The sequence below is a fragment of the Melanostigma gelatinosum genome, assembly GCF_949748355.1.
Source record: "Melanostigma gelatinosum genome assembly, chromosome: 18".
Classification (NCBI taxonomy): domain Eukaryota; kingdom Metazoa; phylum Chordata; class Actinopteri; order Perciformes; family Zoarcidae; genus Melanostigma; species Melanostigma gelatinosum.
Window position 1 is genome coordinate 4,429,445 of NC_136651.1, and position 18,935 is coordinate 4,448,379.

Consider the following 18,935-nt stretch of genomic DNA (forward strand, 5'->3'; position numbering starts at 1 on the left):
TTTTTATTCAGCCCAGATGAAATAATTGGACGGGTGTATTACAGTCCTGCAACAGCCACAGATACCTTTTTTTTTGGTCAGAGCATTTGATTTATTGATAGCTGTCAGGATGTAAAGAGAATTTCAACATATACGAGTGTTGTGACCTGCTGGCCCATGAGCGCGCAGGTTCGTGACGCTCACGCCTTTGGTTCATCTTTGGTCGCTTGCTTCTTCCGTGACGCTGTAGCTGTAGATGGCAGACTGTAGTTTCTCCTGCTGTGTCAGCACTCGTGCACTATTTAGAATCTCGCTGATTGTTTTGTGTCGTGTAATTGAGTTTGTCTTTGCGGGAAGCACCATTACGTGTCCAGCGGTCCAAACACACAGAGACGCCGCACCTGTGTCGACTTGTTGCTCGATTGAGAGCAGAGACCCATCACCTACATGTCAACGGCCCCCTTGTGGCACAGCACACTAATTCATCCACACGTCACTAATCAAATGAGAAAAAGTGCAGCTTTCATAAATATGACTTGCTCATTTGCTACATTCACATTATGCTCCGTCCTGTCAATCATCCAATTTGACAATGTTTCCCCTTAGATTTGCTTTTACCCACATTGAATATGCATGGCCTACTTTTAACACAAATATAAACGTCACTTAAACTTACCCTGGATTGCCCTAAAAAAAAGCACGAGCAAAGAAACTCCACCCATGTTGCAAGACATCAGCACGGCCAAGGCACCTTGTCTGTGGAAATTAAGATCATACATGATTGAAGAGAACGTTTATTGAAAGCTAAATCATTTCTGCTATCTCAATGCCAATTTCTATATGCAATGGCACAGTGTAACCTTGTGCTTGGTGATAGCAGCTCCTCTGGGGTTGATAATGCAATACGGGCCATTATTTTGTAGTTATTATTGGGATTATTTTTCAGCGTAAGTTTTAAATAATAATAAGTTTTAAAAAGCTGTTCATAGTTCTGTGGAGTGACATTGCACATGGAAAAGACACGGTGCTGCTGAGTTCATGTCTTTCAAAATGCCATTTTCTAAAGCTCCACGAACCAAATCATTTTACCTCCATTACAATGGACTGGCAGCAGAACACTTTGAGATGTTATCTGAAAAACCTTTTCAAGTAAAGCCTTAACTCGCTGCGTGGCCCCGATGACCTGAAGCATTTCCACACTGTGGGTCTGCTACGGCTGCCTCTCTCACCGAACAATATGTTCTGTTGTCACGTTCCAAAACACGAACAGAGTTTTCCTTTGAAAGGCGAAAGGCTATCAAATGTCCGTGGCCTTGTTTGTATTCAGCTTGATCAAATCAAAGTCACAAGAAAAAGCAACCACAGTGCTGTGAGCGCGCACGGACGCACTGAGAAAACCCCACACACTTCAGGGTGTTCCCCATTTATAAAATGTGAATGTTTATTAAATGTTGACAAGAACATTAAAACACAGTGTCAAGATTCAGCAAAACAATCTATAGTACTTCACCAAAAAGAAAAGGAACAAAAAAACAGAGTTAGTTTCTGCGCTGGGACTGAAGGGAAAGGGAGGACTGAGGGCCGGGGAGAGGAGAGTGGCGCATAAAGAAACAACAAGCAGAGCAATAAAGAGTCGGGAGCTGGGAAGAGAAGAGAGGGGGAATTTAGGAGCTATGGAGTGAGGGAATTGGCAGCAGAGGCTAAGGCAATTAAGGAGGTACAGAGTAAGAGAAGTAGAAGGTTTGGGGACCTGGGGGATCGATCCGGGTGCTGATGCACTGTAATGAGCGGGATAACCGGGAATGATTCGAGCCTCTGATTTCCCTCTTGTATCATCTCTTCCGTTGGAGACTTAGCAAGAGAGAGTGACTGCAAAGGCATCCACTCAACGACAACACAGACGGGGGCGGCCATGGCAAATCATACTTTACATTGAAATAACAAGGGAGCATCCACATATACAGTGAGCACAACGTTGCGTCGAGGTGACTGGGGATTTTGGGGAGTGGGTTTCTCGGGGGGCGGGGGGGGGGGGTTTCGGGGGCACGAGCGCAGTTCAACACAGTACCAGAGGGTGGTGTCCACTCTTATGGGTTCACAATCACAATAAGTAATAGTTCATTATAATTATGTAAATCTCTCTGGTATCAACACAAATAGCATGGGGAGGCAAGTTTTACATAAGCATCACATTACTCCAGAATTCCACAGAGAGACGCACTCAGCCTTCCGCTCTGTCGTCTGGCTCATGCACACGGGCATGTACAAACCGAAGCATGTGCATATATGTGTACACACACACAGATGCTGTAGACGCACACATTTACACACACACACACACACACACTCACACACACACCCTCTGTCTAGCACAGACACACACGCACACAGACATTTGCCTACGTTCACACACTGCTCATCCTCTTTGAGTGACCTCACACATTTCCAACCTTTACATTTGCTGTATCCTCTGACGTTGTCGTCGCTGTATGCACACGGCCGAGGTGCTACGCACACACAGACACACAAAAACTTGCAGCTGTTCCAGCGTCAGGGGTATTCTGTGCAACATTGCTGTCAGCTGGGGCAACACCCTCGAGCACACATTCAAAATTGTCTCCCAGCGCGACGAGACTTTCCAAAAGCCAAGATAGTCAGAAAAGATCCCACATGTCCAGCAATGTGCAGCTAATGTGCCGAGGGGTTTCAAATCTCTCTCATGTTGTGCCTCCGTTTCTAGGATTTGTATTTGTGCTGCAGGTTTGAACGGGCATGTGCTTTAGGGACAATCTCATTCCTCCTCTTCACTTGTATCCGTCCTTCTGTTGTGCAGGTAGAGGGAGGGGAAAAAGTTCCATAAATACTTCTTGCTTCACTTAATTCTTTTATTTTATTTTTTTAGTCCATGTGCTTGAGTATTCTTTGTGTTTTAGCATAGTAAGAAAACAGCTTCACATGCTCTAAAAGTCATACACACTGTACAGTAAAATCTACAGATATTTTTTAAAGCTTTTAGTACATCAAAAATAAACTCGATGAAAAAAAAGCTTCAAAATGAAAAAAATAAAAATTAAGAGAGACGGAAAATCAGGAATGCACTATTTTCTGCCCACACTTTGCCTTTGTGCTTTTTCCTCATCACACGTTTTTTCTTTTTCAATTTTTTTTCTTTTTTCGCCATAACACATTGTAGAATTCCTACTCAGAAGAAAAAGACAGCGATTGAGAGCAACTTATTTTACAGCAACTTTGTCTCCCTTTGCATGACGAGAAACCGTGTCACACAAATGAAACCCATAGGAATCACCCAGAATGGACCGGGGTGGGGGGGGGGGGGGGGGCAAACCAAAGAGGTGAGAATGGGGGGTTGTTTCCTCGACAGGTCCAAGAAAATGAGATGAACTGGGGGAACAATGACGCAATATTTCTTTCCTCTTTCATTCTGTGATCCCATTCAAATTGTGGCCAATGTCTTCCCCGTCCTAACACACGCATACTTTACAGTCTTTGTTATTTCACGGTAACTACAGTACCTAAATGGAGAGTGAAGGTATGCCAGCCATGCACCACGTTTAGTCTGTTGGTGCTAAACATTGTCGTCAGTCGAGACGCTCCACTGAACTCATGATAGGAAATTGATAATGTTAGAGAACTCTGTCTGTCTCTCTCTTGTCGAAGACACACACACACACACACACACACACAAAGTGCTGGGTTACCATCTGTGAATGCTGCATCAGTTGGCCAGTACTCAGCTGGCAGGCAGATCAGACAAAGTGCCCAATATGCTTCCTAATGGCCCAAGTCAGATGAATGAGATCCTCCGCTGTCTCTTTCTTTTTCTCATTTATCTTTTTTCACCTCGTCTTCTTCCACTTCCTCACTCCCCTTTGATTCACCCTGCCCCCCCCCCCCCCTTTCATTCGACTAATTCAATCACTACTTATCTGAGACCCCGCACTTCTTGCCACTACCCTGCTGGGTCGTGCTCACACAGATCAAGGATGTAAATGTGACGTATGTACCACTGCGCTGTCCCTTCTCACTGCTGAAACTCTGGACTTCCTTGCAGAGGGGGAAAAAGGGGGAATTTGTATCTCCTTTTTATATTTAGTTCAGAGTTTCTTTCTACTACATTTGGAGCAGCCCTCACCGTTCACACATTATACAGCAATGGGCAGTGAGCCTGAACCACAGTCGAAGTGCCATGGCAGCACAGATGGGAGGTCAGAGGGAACTACTGGTGTGTGGTTCTGCAGGCGATGCTTGGACCACCACGTCAGACTGAGTAAAGCTAGCGCAGTGGACTGTGGCTTCGCAGCTCTGGTATGCTGCTTTCGTGAACTGAATGATCAAAAAAAAAATATGCATGGTGCTTATGTTATTTTGTTTTCAACAAAGGGACCTGGGGTAAGGATAATGGTAGCCAGCATGACACCAGTAGCTGAGTGATGGAGGAAGAGGAGCAAAAAAGGGAGTGAGACATCGGGAGGCAAACAACAGAGGCAACTAAACTCAAAGTGAATAAACGACATCAAGACAAGTGACTCCGCCTAGCTGTCAGAAATTGTGGTTTGTAATGTTTGAAAAAACTTTTTTTTATCTCCTTCTTCCTTTTGTCTTTCTCATTTGTTCTCCGGGTCGCGGGTAGGCCGTATTTTCATCTCGGAGAACTTGAGGGAGTACTGCCAGCCAGTCCAGGAGGACCACTCGATGCCATCGGCATAGGAGGTGTGCTGGCCGCGCAGGTACTGCCCATTAAGGTTGGCGGTGTGACAGTTGCGGTACCACCAGGCACCATGGTAGAAGGAGGCGCAGTTGTTCTCCGAGTGGTCGTTGTCCCGGTCTTTGGTGGTGAACTTCATCCCGTTGTGCTTCAGCAGAGAGTCACCTAGGGCGGGGAAAAGATGCGCGGCACAAAGTGAATGTGTGAGTACAGATATAAAGAAATATATATAGATACAAGCTCTCATAAACAAGTGCAGCAGGGAGATAGCACGGCTCTTGCGCCTCCTTTGCATTTGAAATTTATATCGGTTTGGAATCAAAAAAGAAGACAAATCGGCAAAACCCTATATTTGTGTCTTTCGCCGACATATTCTTGGATCTGCAACGAGAAACCAGCAATTAGATAAATCCACAGGAGATCAACTTCAAAATAGTATGGGGCATTTCAATTCATCGTTTCTATAAACAGAGGGAAATGAAGAATTCGGCTCCCCAGTTCTCCAGAGTATTGCTTCTCATTATCTAAAGCAGGAAGTCAGACGGCTTTGTGGCCAATTTATCACAGGTTCTGTGGTGACCTTTTTATCTTCCACTTCTTAATGACGCACACCCAGAGATTGCATCAGGATGTCTGTCAGTTAACGGACAGACATGTTGAAAGAGAGGAGAAACGACACAGTGAATGGACTTCATCACATATGCTGCGATCATTCTTTCTACGTTTGTCTTTCAAGCATTTTTGGAACTGGTACGGAAAAGCATGAACAACAGTGACAGGGCATTCTTTCCTGCAACCTGTGATCATGATGTAAGACCACTGCAGACAAGTCGAATCACCTACAGTACGTGCCCTTAATCGCCGTCTGCAGGGCAAGTCTGATCCGCACAATCAAATTGCCGAGCTGAAAATATCTCCTCACTATATAAAGATTTCTCACTGGCAAATTCTCCAAATCGATAGCGGCTTCACAAGCCATTGCTCTAAGAGGCTTACAAGTAAAATGAAAGCAACGCCCTCGCAGACACTGCGGTAGATCTAAGGTTTTCAGCAAATGGATGTTCAAACAGCTCATAATGTTCATTGAACTCCCCATACCTCCACTGCACTCTCTGTCCTTTCCTTTCTCTCCAAAGCAGGCGTCACACTGCGACCAGAAGTGGATGGAAGGACAAAGCTGAGAGCAGAATGAAAGACGGCTCACCAGCAATCAGGTGAAAGCTAACAGCCCGGCAGGGCTTCAAACAACCCTTAATTGCTCAGGATGTGGCCGCCTAGCTCCTTACCCTCTCACTCTGTCCTATACACTGCTCTCCACTTGGCATTACCATGGTAACAAGTCAGCCCGGAAAAGTATTCCGACAGCCATGTCTGATATTAATGTTGTGTGCTGCTCGACATTAGGAAAAAATGAGACAGTGGGAGAGAAGAGAAGAAAACAGCAGCAGCTCAATGGCAGCGACAATGGTATGATGTCCAGGGGCTGTAGAAAAGAGGAGAGAAACCCCCCAAAAAACAAAAACAGAAGCACTTAAAGGCTCATTTGCAACACGCTGGATGTCACCTTGGAGGCAGGGGGGTCCATTAAGACACATGCTGCTCCCAGCCCAAATGAGCGTCAGCTGATCGGAAAGCAGCCACAGCAGAGCAAAATACAACTAACAACACCAGCACTCTGCCTGGAGGGAGGCCAAGGTGAGAGCGCGAGCATCCTGAGAGAGTTTGAGTGCCCTGAATTTGACTGGATTCAAATGTCAAACAGGCAGATGAGTTCGAGGTCAGGCCACGCTGTGGACAGGGGACCAGGGGCATTACAGGACACTGAATCTGAGGAAAAAGCTGTTACACACACAACACATTCTCTTTTTGTATCTTCCCTACTCCCCTGTTACCTTAAATACCTGTATCCTCATTTCTATTTACCTCTCTCCTGTTACTTTCCACATCTGTTCCCTGCCCCCCTCTTCCTCTCCACTCCTTTTTCTTGCCCAATCTCTCATATCTGTCCCCATTCTCTCTCTGTGTTCTCGGAGCAGCGCTCCCCAAAGGTTCTTTAAATTGCTTCCTCGCTTCAACGGCTGGTTTCTGTTTACGCTGCAGGTCAAGCAGTGCAATTAATTGGCGGTAATTTAATCAAGGTGACAGGTAGCTGGCTTGGGTCTGAAGGTTGGGGAGCAGAGACACAGTCCTTCTCCCTGTGCACCTGTCTGCATGGTTTAACAAGTAGGCACACCTACTGAACTGTAAAAATAAAATGATTATTTCACTATGAGGCGGCATAGACTGGAAGTCGTCTGGAGGTTTCAGCCACTGCTGTGACTTGTGCATTCACAGATTAATAGAAAAACAAACATAGAAACATCGAGTTAAAATTAGAGTACAAGCACAGGAAATCTTGCAGGCAAAGTCTGACTAGCTTACATACCCGCATTGCCAGAGTAGTCTCCCACAGTCAAAGGATATCCATCATCATCAGCGTCTACTGAGAAGAGGCCGACTCCAAAGGTTCCATACTGGGCATAAGCGGTGCTATTTTCAAAGTCCTCCAAGTCGATACGCAGCTCATAGTTCCCCTGGATGGACAGGGCATGGATCTGCTTCAGCCCTGCAGGGAGACACAGACCAAAACAATCCATTACAAAGTACTGCCGTTGTTCTCAGCAAACAATTTAAAGCCATCTCAGCAGCCTCTCAACGCCGTACAATTTCTGGAAATAAGATGTAACATGGTTTTTGGCCCATTTAGAGTCTCCCGCTGAATCTTCTTTCTCTGGAAAACAAGATTTCTTTTCAAAAGTGAGCGGAGTGTCTAGCGCTCACAGAACTGTTTGACATGAGGACGGAGAGACCAGCCGAATCCCCGAAAAACTATGCACGTGATTTGAAATAAAGTCGAGAGACCAACTTCTTCACATTGGCACGCACTTTCAAAATTACAACTCAGACAATCTGTCGCAGCAACAAATTGGTATCAGGACATTTGCATCAACATTGCAAAATGTCTCTTTTGTGTTTAGTGTGCTTCACAGATTTAGTTTCATCTCAATCTCACGGGAATATCCTAATTCTCTCTCGCCCACCTCAGCCTCATCCTGCTGGGTTAAAGCTCATCCATTGCCTGCCCCGAATGTAAAAGATTGAGAATTTGTCTTCAATTGCTCTGAACTCTCCATGAAATGGTGCAGCAAGGATATGTTTTTAAATTTTTTTTTATAGAATGTTATGTGTTGTTTCGTTAAAGTTCCAAAATATTTTCGGGCAATTTGTTTTGACTATATTAAAAAAAAGAAAAAAAACATTTCTTCAAATAGAAGGGCTTCACAGACTGATCCAGGAAGGTGAATTGCTTTTTGAACAAACTGATTCTTATTCATTCAAATGAAAAGTTATTCATAATTCAAATGTAAAAAACAACAACGTCATCCCCCGCTCTGTCTCAGAAACATCAGAGCCAGTCGCCGAACACTTACAAGGATACTTAGCTGGATTTAAAAGTTGTAATATCGAAGAGGAACATATTACAGCAGGGTCCACAACATCTGTGGCCTCTTGGTAATGAAACATCCACAGTATGTTGAAGTCAAGTGTAGTCTGTTATTTTAAATGGACTCAAGCTTTTTTCAAAAACTCACTGATGAGTATTTCTGCTCTCACTACAGAACTAATCATGCGATCATTTCAGTTCCCTTCAGATCAGCTCTAAAAAAACCAAACGGCTGTGCACTCACATTGTGTATTTACGAAAGCAATGAAATGGCTTAATAGGCTGATGGGATGTACTGCTCGAGGAGACATTACCAAAGAAGAGTAGTAGCATCTGGTCGGAGTTGTCATTAGCAGGAATAGGTATAGGTCTGATTGTGCTCAAGAGTTTCCTACTTTTTAAGGCAACACTAATTTGCTTTAAAGAACAATAAATACAGATATAAATCCTCTGACTTTTGATTGCACATATGTGATTAGGCATCAGATCCGAGCTCATTCATGCTCATCATCAGTCATGAATGGAAGAAGCACCCTTGAACTGATTTGAATATTAATGTATATGCTCTGCAATAACATTGTCCCTGCATCTTAATTCATTTTTGTTTCAGGGAAAGCATGTTTGTATGAATCCTCGATTGTGGGTCCATGCTTGGAAATCCCTTCCATAAGCCAAATACACACATCTAGTTCACATCCACCTGTCTCAGCTATTTCAGATCCTAGTTTGCCATCGCTTCATCGGATGCCCCGAACAGATCTTTGAATTGTTGCTCAATCCTTTGGAGAGAATGTGTTAGACAGAAAGTGCCAGAAGGAAAAATGCTTTCCATCCCTTCTTCCTTGCCCCCTGCTGCTCGATGTTTCCCCCTGCTGCGTTGGACTGATGGTGCGTCCCAGGGCAAGTTTCACTCTACCGAGCTGATCAAAGGCACGAGAGGGATAGTGTGTCAGGCGGAGAGGAGCGGGAGGAACTCAACCTGGGTGTCTTGAACGCAAAACTCAAGGCAGGAAGACAAACAAACGTGAACTCAGCCTCAAGACTAAACAGCCTTCCTCCATGCTTATGAATGCACTCGACACGGTTGCAGTGTTTATTTGGGAGACAAAAAAAAAAAAAGGCAAAAAAGTTGAAATAATGCACTGATGGAGGGGCTTCAAAGGCTTCATCGTTAACACTGAAGGTAGGATTTGGAGCATGAAGAGGATGCTGTCGGCTGCGATTGCTGGTTCAAGGTTTGTTTTCCTGGCACTCCTGTAATGTGAGTCAATGCAGCTGCACCGCACCACGGACGGTGATTTTATGAACCTGAACACTGTCATTTTACCTCCTACTGCAATCATCGCGCTCACAAATTAAACACAAATGGCATTGCCTAATTTGAATTCCGTCGTAGTCGAGAATTGCACTCCGAGAGCGCCTCGTCTGAAGTGGAGGGCTAATTTGATGACAAACACAGCTGAAAGAGAGCCATTATTATGCAGAGACAGAAGCTTGCAGTCTGGGCCCCGGCACTTAGTTTTGGGTTTAATCTAGCCCAACGGGAGGTTGATCCCGCTCTTTCCATTTTCACAGCGGATCATAAAATTGGAGGCGGAGGATCAGTCATTCATACATTCATGGGCAGGTAACGTCACGCAAGTCCGCTTTCGCTTCATTCTTGCGCAAGAATATCAACATGCGAGATACAGACACGGACAGGAAGACACACAATTCAACACATTTCTTCGCACGCACTCGGAGAAACAAAAATGGCAAATTTTCAGAAATATTTTTTGTCACCTAGTCCTTTGAGAAAAAGTATCAATCCACACAAACACCGAAGGGGACAATTACCCTGCAATGATTTGACAAACTTCAAAAGAAAGACTTTGTTTTCTCCTTCAGAAAAAAATAGAAAAGAAAATACCAGATGCAACACAACTCTATTTAAAGACTCTGCAGCTTCCAACTATATTTACATAACTCTTATTCAGTCGCTAATTAAAGCCCCAGAGAATCTCAGCCAGACTCTAATTCAGAATAATTAAAGCGGAAGACAAGTGGAACGACAACGGAAACTTCTTTGGTTAAAATCTAAATGCTCAGGTGTAACTCCCTGTTAATTAAATGCTCTGGTTAGGTTATTTAAAATGGGTTCTAATACAAGGGAGAATTTTGAGGTGTTTTGCTTCAGAATTAACATGCTGATTGCTCCGCTGGGGAGAGACGCTTCTCTCTTCTCACTGATTTGCCGTTTACGGGAAGCTTAGCAGAGAGTCCAAAAACTCCGATCCTCCTACGCGCTTTAGGATGGCAATTAGGGTCTGCCTTCTTCATTTCTTCTATTCTGACTGCTTTTACATCTTATTACGGGCAGATTACTTTTAATTGATGTTTGTTTTGATTGTACGGTCTACTTTGTTTTGAACTCTGCAGGACAATAATGATAATAATGATAATAATAACCACCATAATCATGATGATGATATTAATATGAATCATATTGACAAGACATTTTTAATATTATCAGAATTTTACAAGAAGTCTTCATTCACTCCTTTAGGTGTTTGTGTGGATTGATACTTTTTCTCAGAGAAACAATATTTCAGCATCATAGTTTCTCTGAATGTGTGTGAAAAGGTGAACTTTGCTGATGTGTGTGTGTGTGTGTGTGTTTCCTGCATACATATATATAACATGGCCGAGAGTCTACCACCGTGCTAGCGGCTCGTTGACGCTGTACTTGATGAATGCTAAATTTAGCACGGTAACACACAGACACTAACAGTGAGCACGTTTACCATCATCACTGTCTAAGTTTGGCGTGTTGGCATGCTAACTTTTGTTAATTAGTATTGCAGTTACACACAAAGTACAGCTGGAGCTGTTGTTACTAGTTTGATCAAAAACCAAAGTATCGGACGGATTAATTTGACCTCATGATGGTGCAAGACGAAAAGTCAAGGGAACAGTTAGCAGAAAGGGCCCATGCCGCATTGTTGCCCATGCCATCCAGCACTTCAAATAACAACTAGTGAATGGGTAGTAATCTTCTCTGAACTTCTTTCTGGATAAAACTCCATATTACACCAGCAGCACAGCACCATACAGGAATAATTACTCAATGTCACCTAAAAAGAAGATTAATAACACTGGAAAAATCAGCATCTCATTTTGAACAATCAATGTGTTTACTGATAAGGAATCTCATTTAGAGTGAGCCTGATTAACAAACACGTCGATGGGACAAAAATCTTTAAGCCTTCTTTGGTATTAAATCATCCGTGTCATTATGGTCTCCTTCACAATACAGATGCAACAGAGCTGAGGGCTGATAGGCTGTAGTGCAGTACCTTTGTCTGCTAAAAGCAAAACAACATCTTCTTGGTGCCCTTTGTGATGACTGAAGCACTTCAGGTGGCAAAAATACAAAGAGCATCCTCTCTTCAACACATGAAAAGCAGGCCAATCTTACAATTTCAACAAAACAAAATGATATATATCTGCAATTACCTCATTAAACTAGGCCATGGTCATCCATGCCTCATTTTCTGAGGTTCACGGGAAAGGGGACACATTTAGCTTGTTTAGAACATGAAGATGGTAATTTGTCATTTTGATCTTTTATTCATTCCAAGAGGGCATGCTGTGTTCTCCAAAGACACCAAGCTGAAGCCCTCCATTGATTAAGCCATTACCACCAGAGACTCCTGCTCCTTAAACGTGATTTTACAGTTAATGAGACTGACATCAATGACTTGATTAAAAATGGAGAAGACCTCTGCGAGATGTCTGTGATTCTGCTAAAAGGCCCAAATATGAATGAATTATTTGCTCTGATTTGAAAAGTATGTAGGGGAATGCATTGGAGGCTTTTCAGGGACGGGTTACAGTCTCAGCGTAGTGCAGCACTACAGGGCAAGGAAAAGAATGGAAAAACAGATCTCTAAACCCAACAGAGAAATGATTACACTTCTCTCTGCCGCTTGTGACATTTCTCAACGTTAATTATTCATCATGCTTTTCTCCCTCTGTTGCTGGGGGGCACCTCCTGAGACTGTTTCAGCTGAAAAGGAGAAAAGGAGCAGCACTCTTCCATCTCCTCCTACCACAGCTCAACCCCTCCCTCATTTTGTCTCTTTTTTTCCTCCATCTCTCCCTCTTGCGTGATCTTGCCATCAAGCTCTTCTACTCGCAGATTGTTGATGGGGAGGAGTTAGAAGGGGATGGGCTATTTCCATAGTCACAAGGGCCGTTGCTGTGCCCTTTGCCATTGGGCGTCTGTGAACGCACGTCTGCTGAAAGGCTTGCTGTCGTCGGCTCTTAAGGAATAGAATAGGCTCCTCTTGTCATGAAAAGATAGGAGCGCAGGGAGAAAAACAGAGACAGGTGTGTGCTGAACCCTTGCTGCTCCCCCGGAGCCGACGATGACACAAAAAGTAAAATTATGTTAAGATTAACTGTCTCACGTCTGACATGTCTACCTCTGTTTTGTTTAAGTTTCCTTTAGAAAATTCCTATTTTCCCTTTGTAAACTTATGTCATTCATCAGTAAAAAGGAAAATACTATTGTAAGCTATATGGAGGGATGGTTTTAATGCATTTTTCCTTTGAAGCGTAAGCTCCTAATCCGCCTCGCACAAACATCCATAACTTGGAAAGGTCACATCCTTACTCACTCACTTTTCACTTTGAATGGTGAATGCTCAGACGAGCAGCAGATCAATCGAGATGCGGCCTGTTATGGGCACTAACAAGGTCCACGTGTTTTCACGCTCGTTGAGAAATAACAACAAAGAGTGTGGGAGCCGCACTTCTTTTTGCTTGGCTGGTTGGTTGGTTTGCACTCGTGCACACTCGAGCGCCCTGCATTCGACTGATAGAACAAGTGCATAAGAGGCTGATTCCACTACATTCAAAAGCAGTGACATACAGAATATTATTTCACTGAATGAACATTTTGGCGGCACTATTTGTTCAGCAGCGAACGCGCGGTTCCGTTCCCCAGGCCGAGTCTAATTTGGGAATAATGATCTTGGGAATGTTTGTTCACTTTGCCCACAGCGCCCTCATTACTGCTTTCAGGAGTCACTTGCTTCATCTTTGAAGACAGATACATTTAGCGATATAATATGAATACACATTGTTTCCTTTGAATCCTTATGGGTTTCTGAAGAGACTAAAGCTCGCCGAGTTGCAGTTTTCAGACCTACAGCATTTTCACTGATTTAAATCCAGCAGCTTTAATGGGCGTTTGTCTCACTGTGGCATTGACGGAGGTGGCTCAGTGTGACTGCAGGTCTGAAGATGTGCCATGAACGGTGTGTAGGATGACAGTCAGAAGAAGGAATTATACAACCAGACAGATATGTTAATACGATAATCATGAGTGCAGTAGAACATATTTGGGCTTCTGTTCATTACTTTTCATATTCCATGCCAAAGGGCCATATTTAAGTCGGCAGTTTGTGCACACAAAGCTGCACAGCACCACAAAGGCAGACAGCCACTGAAAGCAAAGTTGTTTTTGCGGCAGTCCGGATGAGCTTTTAAGTGACAGAGAGAGACAGTTATTATGTCGGTGTTCTAATGCAAGGTATAATTAAATGTTAATCCACCACAAAACACGTGTTCACTGTGCTTTAAAATTCTCCTCCTCCATCAGGGACAGCTCCAACTGCAATACAATTATTCTAAGTGGCTGGAAGTATTTTGGAGGTTTTTATCTGCTTTGAGCAGCTAACTTATTCAACTTCTTATTCATCCCCGTTTGCTACATTTTTACCATTTATCTGAAACTTTTATCTTTGGTTTATCAACTCCCTTTAGCCATCTTTTTCAACCATATATACATTAATACAAATTGTCATGCATGACAAATAAATTCGCCGGCCGGCGTTAAAGAAACACCGGGCTGAATCTCTCCCTAAAACAAGCTCTGCTGGAAGCAGAGCAACAGAGGAAGACAGGAGCTGTGCAATGAAAAAATAAGATAAAGGGGAAAAAAAAGATTCAATTATAAAATAGCTATCACTTTGTGATTCTGTTTAGGCCTGCAGAGAAGGCTTAGCTGGCCCTGACGGCCCACCACTGCATAACTGATAGCTCACTATTTCAAATATTTACCCACCTTTCAATTCATTACTTGTATCTACCGGTCAACCTTTTATGTATTCAGCTATTTCTCTTCTCTATTTGCATGTTAAATATTTCAAGGTCAAATCGTATTTTTCTACAGGTCTATGTAAATCTAGACGTTGTGGTTGTGAATCGCCAAGCAGCTGCTTTCTCACCGGTCAATGCGTTCCATATTGTGTCACACTTGGGGAAGTTCACAAAGCACAGCCTGTTGCTGTTGAATTGTTCAGAATCTGTGTGTGTGAACGTTATTTCCAATGAGCTGTGCAAACAATGCGGTGTCTTTGACTGCAGCTCAGCTCTGCTCATTTAAAAATGAACTCTGTTTTAACGTTCTCCTGTGACTGAAATCTCTCCGCCAGCTGTCACTGCGTCTTCTGTCGCACCACGTCTCCCGGCGCTCGTTTGAAATGATAGACTTGCCGGTCACTTTGTCTCTTGTTGCTGCTGCCAGTGTGAGCTCACAGTAAGACATGAAGGAGGTGACACGTTTGCTCATGTTGCTTGTGATGTTGCTTGAGCGGTTTATTCTCATGTTTGTACTGTATGGGCCAACTGTATGAAGACACTCATCTTGTTTATTTGAAAAGCTTTTCATCCTTCGTACACGATCTTGCATTTCTCTGTCACGACAATAACTGATGAGCGGGTCCATTATTTTAATAGATGGGGACAGGCAGATGTTATTGTAACAGAAAGATGCATAGCTAATTGGCAGTTTACAATGATGAATAGTAGCGATGAGGCTTGATTAAAACTGATTCATTTACCCCTCCAACTAACATTTCTACCAAAGAATTATAGCAACCAATAACACATCAAGACCACCCACACACACACACACATACACACACACATTTATCGCTTTTCTATCGATAGTTTACAGAGTGGCTGATGTTTTTATTCCTCAGAGCACCTCACTCTCACACCTCATCGTAAGTGTCTTTTTGAGAGTATTTAAATAACAGCGTGGGTAAGTGAGCTGGATGTCATTCTATTGGTCCACTCCAGAACACTCCAGGTCCACTTCAAAAGCAGCAACGTGCCAAAGTCAGAAATCATCAAACCGGCTGCTAAACACCCAGGCAGAGCCAAGCCAGCTATCGTGCTTATTCCATTCAAACTGGATTCATTTGTTAGTGAGGATAGCAGCAGGTAAGACACGGGTGACACAACTAATTTAAATCTCTGAGGTCATGCAGATTTAATGTTGGCTAATGTCACATACGATTAATCTCTGTGATGCTAGATAGCGCAGATTGATGTCGGTATTAGATTCCAGGTTTGCATTCAACCTCCCGCCTTTGAGAAACTAAATGCTTCCAAATGCCATCCACAGGGCAAAATAAAGGAGGCGATTTTGCTCAAGTGGCAGGATGTGAGTCATAAAATCGTGAGAGAGAAGAATGAGAGCCAACAACCCATCACATCTGATATCATCAGAAATTAACCTTCGGGGTGTAAAGACTGAGCCAAGAGTGGTGAAGGGAGCTACAGAGGGAGAGTGGAGAGAATGAGAGGCAGGTAGACAAATGCTGAGGGAGTTGGCAGGCCTGTAAGGCTGTAATTCAGGGAGAAGACCACATTAATATTTAGAGGTGCCATCAGGTAAAACTAAATGAGCTCCAGCTGGACTGCCGCAGTCACACAGACACACAAAGCTTCAAGGTTTAGCGGTAGAAGACACAATTTTCTGAGGTAGGTAAATTTGCTTCAAAGAATGTACATTTTGCAATAACAGGCCTCATCAGGAACAGATACATCCACAAGAGGTCTTCATGTTTATACAATTTCAAACCTGATCTAAACCAGGCCCATGGAACATCCACCTGAACCCGAAGTAAATAAAACATTTTAAAAAATCAAAAAGGAACCCCAAAACAGTCAGAACCGATCCAAAATAGGCCGACAGATAATCCAAAATATGGTCCAGAGAGAGAACACCAACACTGGTAGCAGCTTGATTCACCATTAATTACTAAGCAGCCGTGGTGCAGGGTGAATTACAATGTTGGCGAACCCTTTTCATTTCCTGTCTGCCTATACCATCAGCTTTTCAACACAAAAACATCAGCATGCTGGTGTTCCTGTTTAGCTAAACTTCATGGTGAAAATGAATGTGAAAAAAATCACATTCGCCCCTTGCAATTATTTTAAAACACATGAACAGAGCAGATGGTGAATTCACTTCGATCCACTTGGGTATTAGACAGCTGGACCCCGGACCCACGTCAGGACAGAACCGGACCTGACTAATATAATTCGGTACACGGTCGAGTCTTGATAAAAATCGAGAGAACCGTAAAAGACCTCTATTACCTCCAATGCTCGATCTGCCCTGATGGGTTGAGGCCTTGGGGAGGACTGGTAACACATGTGGAATGCATTAAAAGGATTGCTGAGCAGCAAATCTAACCGAGCAGAGAGGATGTGTTGGTTGAGAAGGAAAGAGACTAACAGAGAGGGAAAAATAAGGGGAGAGACTCGACCCGGAGCAATGCATGATGAGCATGGAGTAGAGATGCCACGAAGACTTTGATCATGGGCACATAACACCATTAAAGCTAGGCTCTCGCTAAGCCCCACCTCCTATTCTAGGGTCAAAGTAATGAGGGGCTTTTGAGAGAGAGAGAGAGAGAGAGAGAGAGAGAGAGAGAGAGAGAGAGAGAGAGAGAGAGAGTGTCCGAAGGGATACACATCTTCAGACCCTTCAGCGCCGTGTGCCTGCAATAAGGTAGCTAAGAGTTTGCCACTAATTGAGCACCAGGCATCATTTGTCTTTTATGTCATGACACTCCATCAAATATTAGTATGGTCAACAGAAGGACTTTTTCTCACTGTTCAGTATGGTGGCCGAGAAGTGTTGACCGATCGCGAAAGCCACGAAGCAAATGCAAAACTCGTGAGGTTATCTAACTGATTCTAGCTCATCTAGAATAAATCAACCAGCAACGATAGTCGGCTTGTTTCATTGCCAACTTCCGTTGTTGCTCACTTCTGGCTTTTGCATTGTGGATGTTATATTTCTGTTCGGATTATTTCATTTGTTAGACACATTCCTTGGACACTCAGCTGTGATTTAAGATCAAAATCACAAATTCCCTGACTGATGGAATAAAATGAGGTTAAAATAGAAGCTAGATACATTTTTTTAAATCCTATTGCCATGGCCTTCAAAAGTTCATGGGTACACATGAAAATGTCTATGAAGAGCTTTCTATAGAGGTAGTAATAATTACAAACATTATAGCACTGGGGTGAGAGAAGCGAGAGAAACATGCTTTTCACAGTCGCCCTCGCCTCACCCCTTATTTACGGTATTATTCACAATGCAGTAGCACACAACAGGGATGCAATCCTGCAGATAAATGTGCTTACAGTATCTCAGTGCAGAGGAGACGAGAGAGCATGAGAAATGATGAATTGTTAATCTACGTTGTTCTGGTGTCTAAACGTCTGACCAGGCATGAACAACGTGGCACTGCTATGTACAAAGTACTGAAAAAGTGATACGTGTTATTTTTAATTGAAGGCCTTTAAGAAAACCATGAATGATGAAATGAATTATTACGTGAAACGTGAAAAGATGTGGCTAAAAGATGCGTCTTTGGCACAGAGACATTTCTGAGTGTCATGAGGAGATCAGTCAATCAATCCTCAATATAAGCTTCAATCACCCAATCTGTGCTCGTTCAGCATTCCTTTGTGGGAAGATTCTGCTCATACATTCTTTACAGCTTCAGGAAAATAAGATCCCTTTCCCCTTTCGAGGAGCCTTTTCTCTAGCAGGAGCTAAACTAGACGTTGGTGTCGGCACAAGTGGAGAGGTGTTGGACTACACCTGTAGGCTGGCGATGAGAGGCATCAAATAAAGTACCTCCCCGGTCCTTGTGGAGAGGGATACGAATTGCCCTGGTTCTCATACATATCGAAATTACTGGCGGAATTGCTGCAAATTGCAGCTATCTCCACTCCAGCAGTGCAATCTAGTGCATATGGAGTGTCTGCCAGGGTACAGCCACACCAATCAGAGACAGCATACCCTCCTGAAGGAAGCAGAGCTGGAGGCTGAGGCATCATTGTAACAGCATCAGGGCTGATTGGCAAGACCTCAGCTGGCCGGCTCACTGGATCCCTGAACAGCCAGCATCAGTGTGTCGGACTGACGGAGGAGGAATCACACTGTTGAATAATTGATTGGATATGAATGCAGTATTGGAGGAGCTTTAACTGCAAACACTTACGTGTGCTCTAAATAATAGATTGCCTTGGGATTCAAGTCCTGGGAGATATTGTAGTTTATCTTTGTCTTTGTTGTGCTGGATATGGTATCATTTCATATATTCTTGCATTTCCGGACAGCTGGGTTCAACACATCTTAGTCAGTTCCCCTGATATGTTTGGATTTGCACTCTGCAGCTTGTGCTTTTACTTTCATCAACATATCAAGTACATGTAATGCACATGTGCTCCCACTTGAAAGTCCCTACACGTAGTAGTGTTAACTAAGGTGTGCTTGTAGAATGAGAGATCTCTGAAGCCTTTGTTCCAGAGACACTGTTATGGTGGAGAAGAGTACAAGGAGTACACTTGTGATCATATGTAACACATCCTTACGCATATTTG

The 18,935-nt window shown here is 43.4% G+C and overlaps 1 protein-coding gene across 1 annotated transcript in view; it reads right to left on the bottom strand.

Moving 5' to 3' along the window:
* Positions 1-4,604: 4,604 nt before the first annotated feature.
* The window catches only part of fibcd1b (fibrinogen C domain containing 1b), a gene marked incomplete at both ends in the record, with an annotated part of 82,458 nt that continues 68,127 nt past the window's right edge, over positions 4,605-18,935 (bottom strand). Inside the window, 2 exons of the mRNA XM_079290185.1 lie at positions 4,605-4,870; positions 7,131-7,310. Of these exons, the coding sequence (XP_079146311.1) occupies positions 4,605-4,870; positions 7,131-7,310 (446 nt within the window). The remainder of the gene's footprint in view (positions 4,871-7,130; positions 7,311-18,935) is intronic.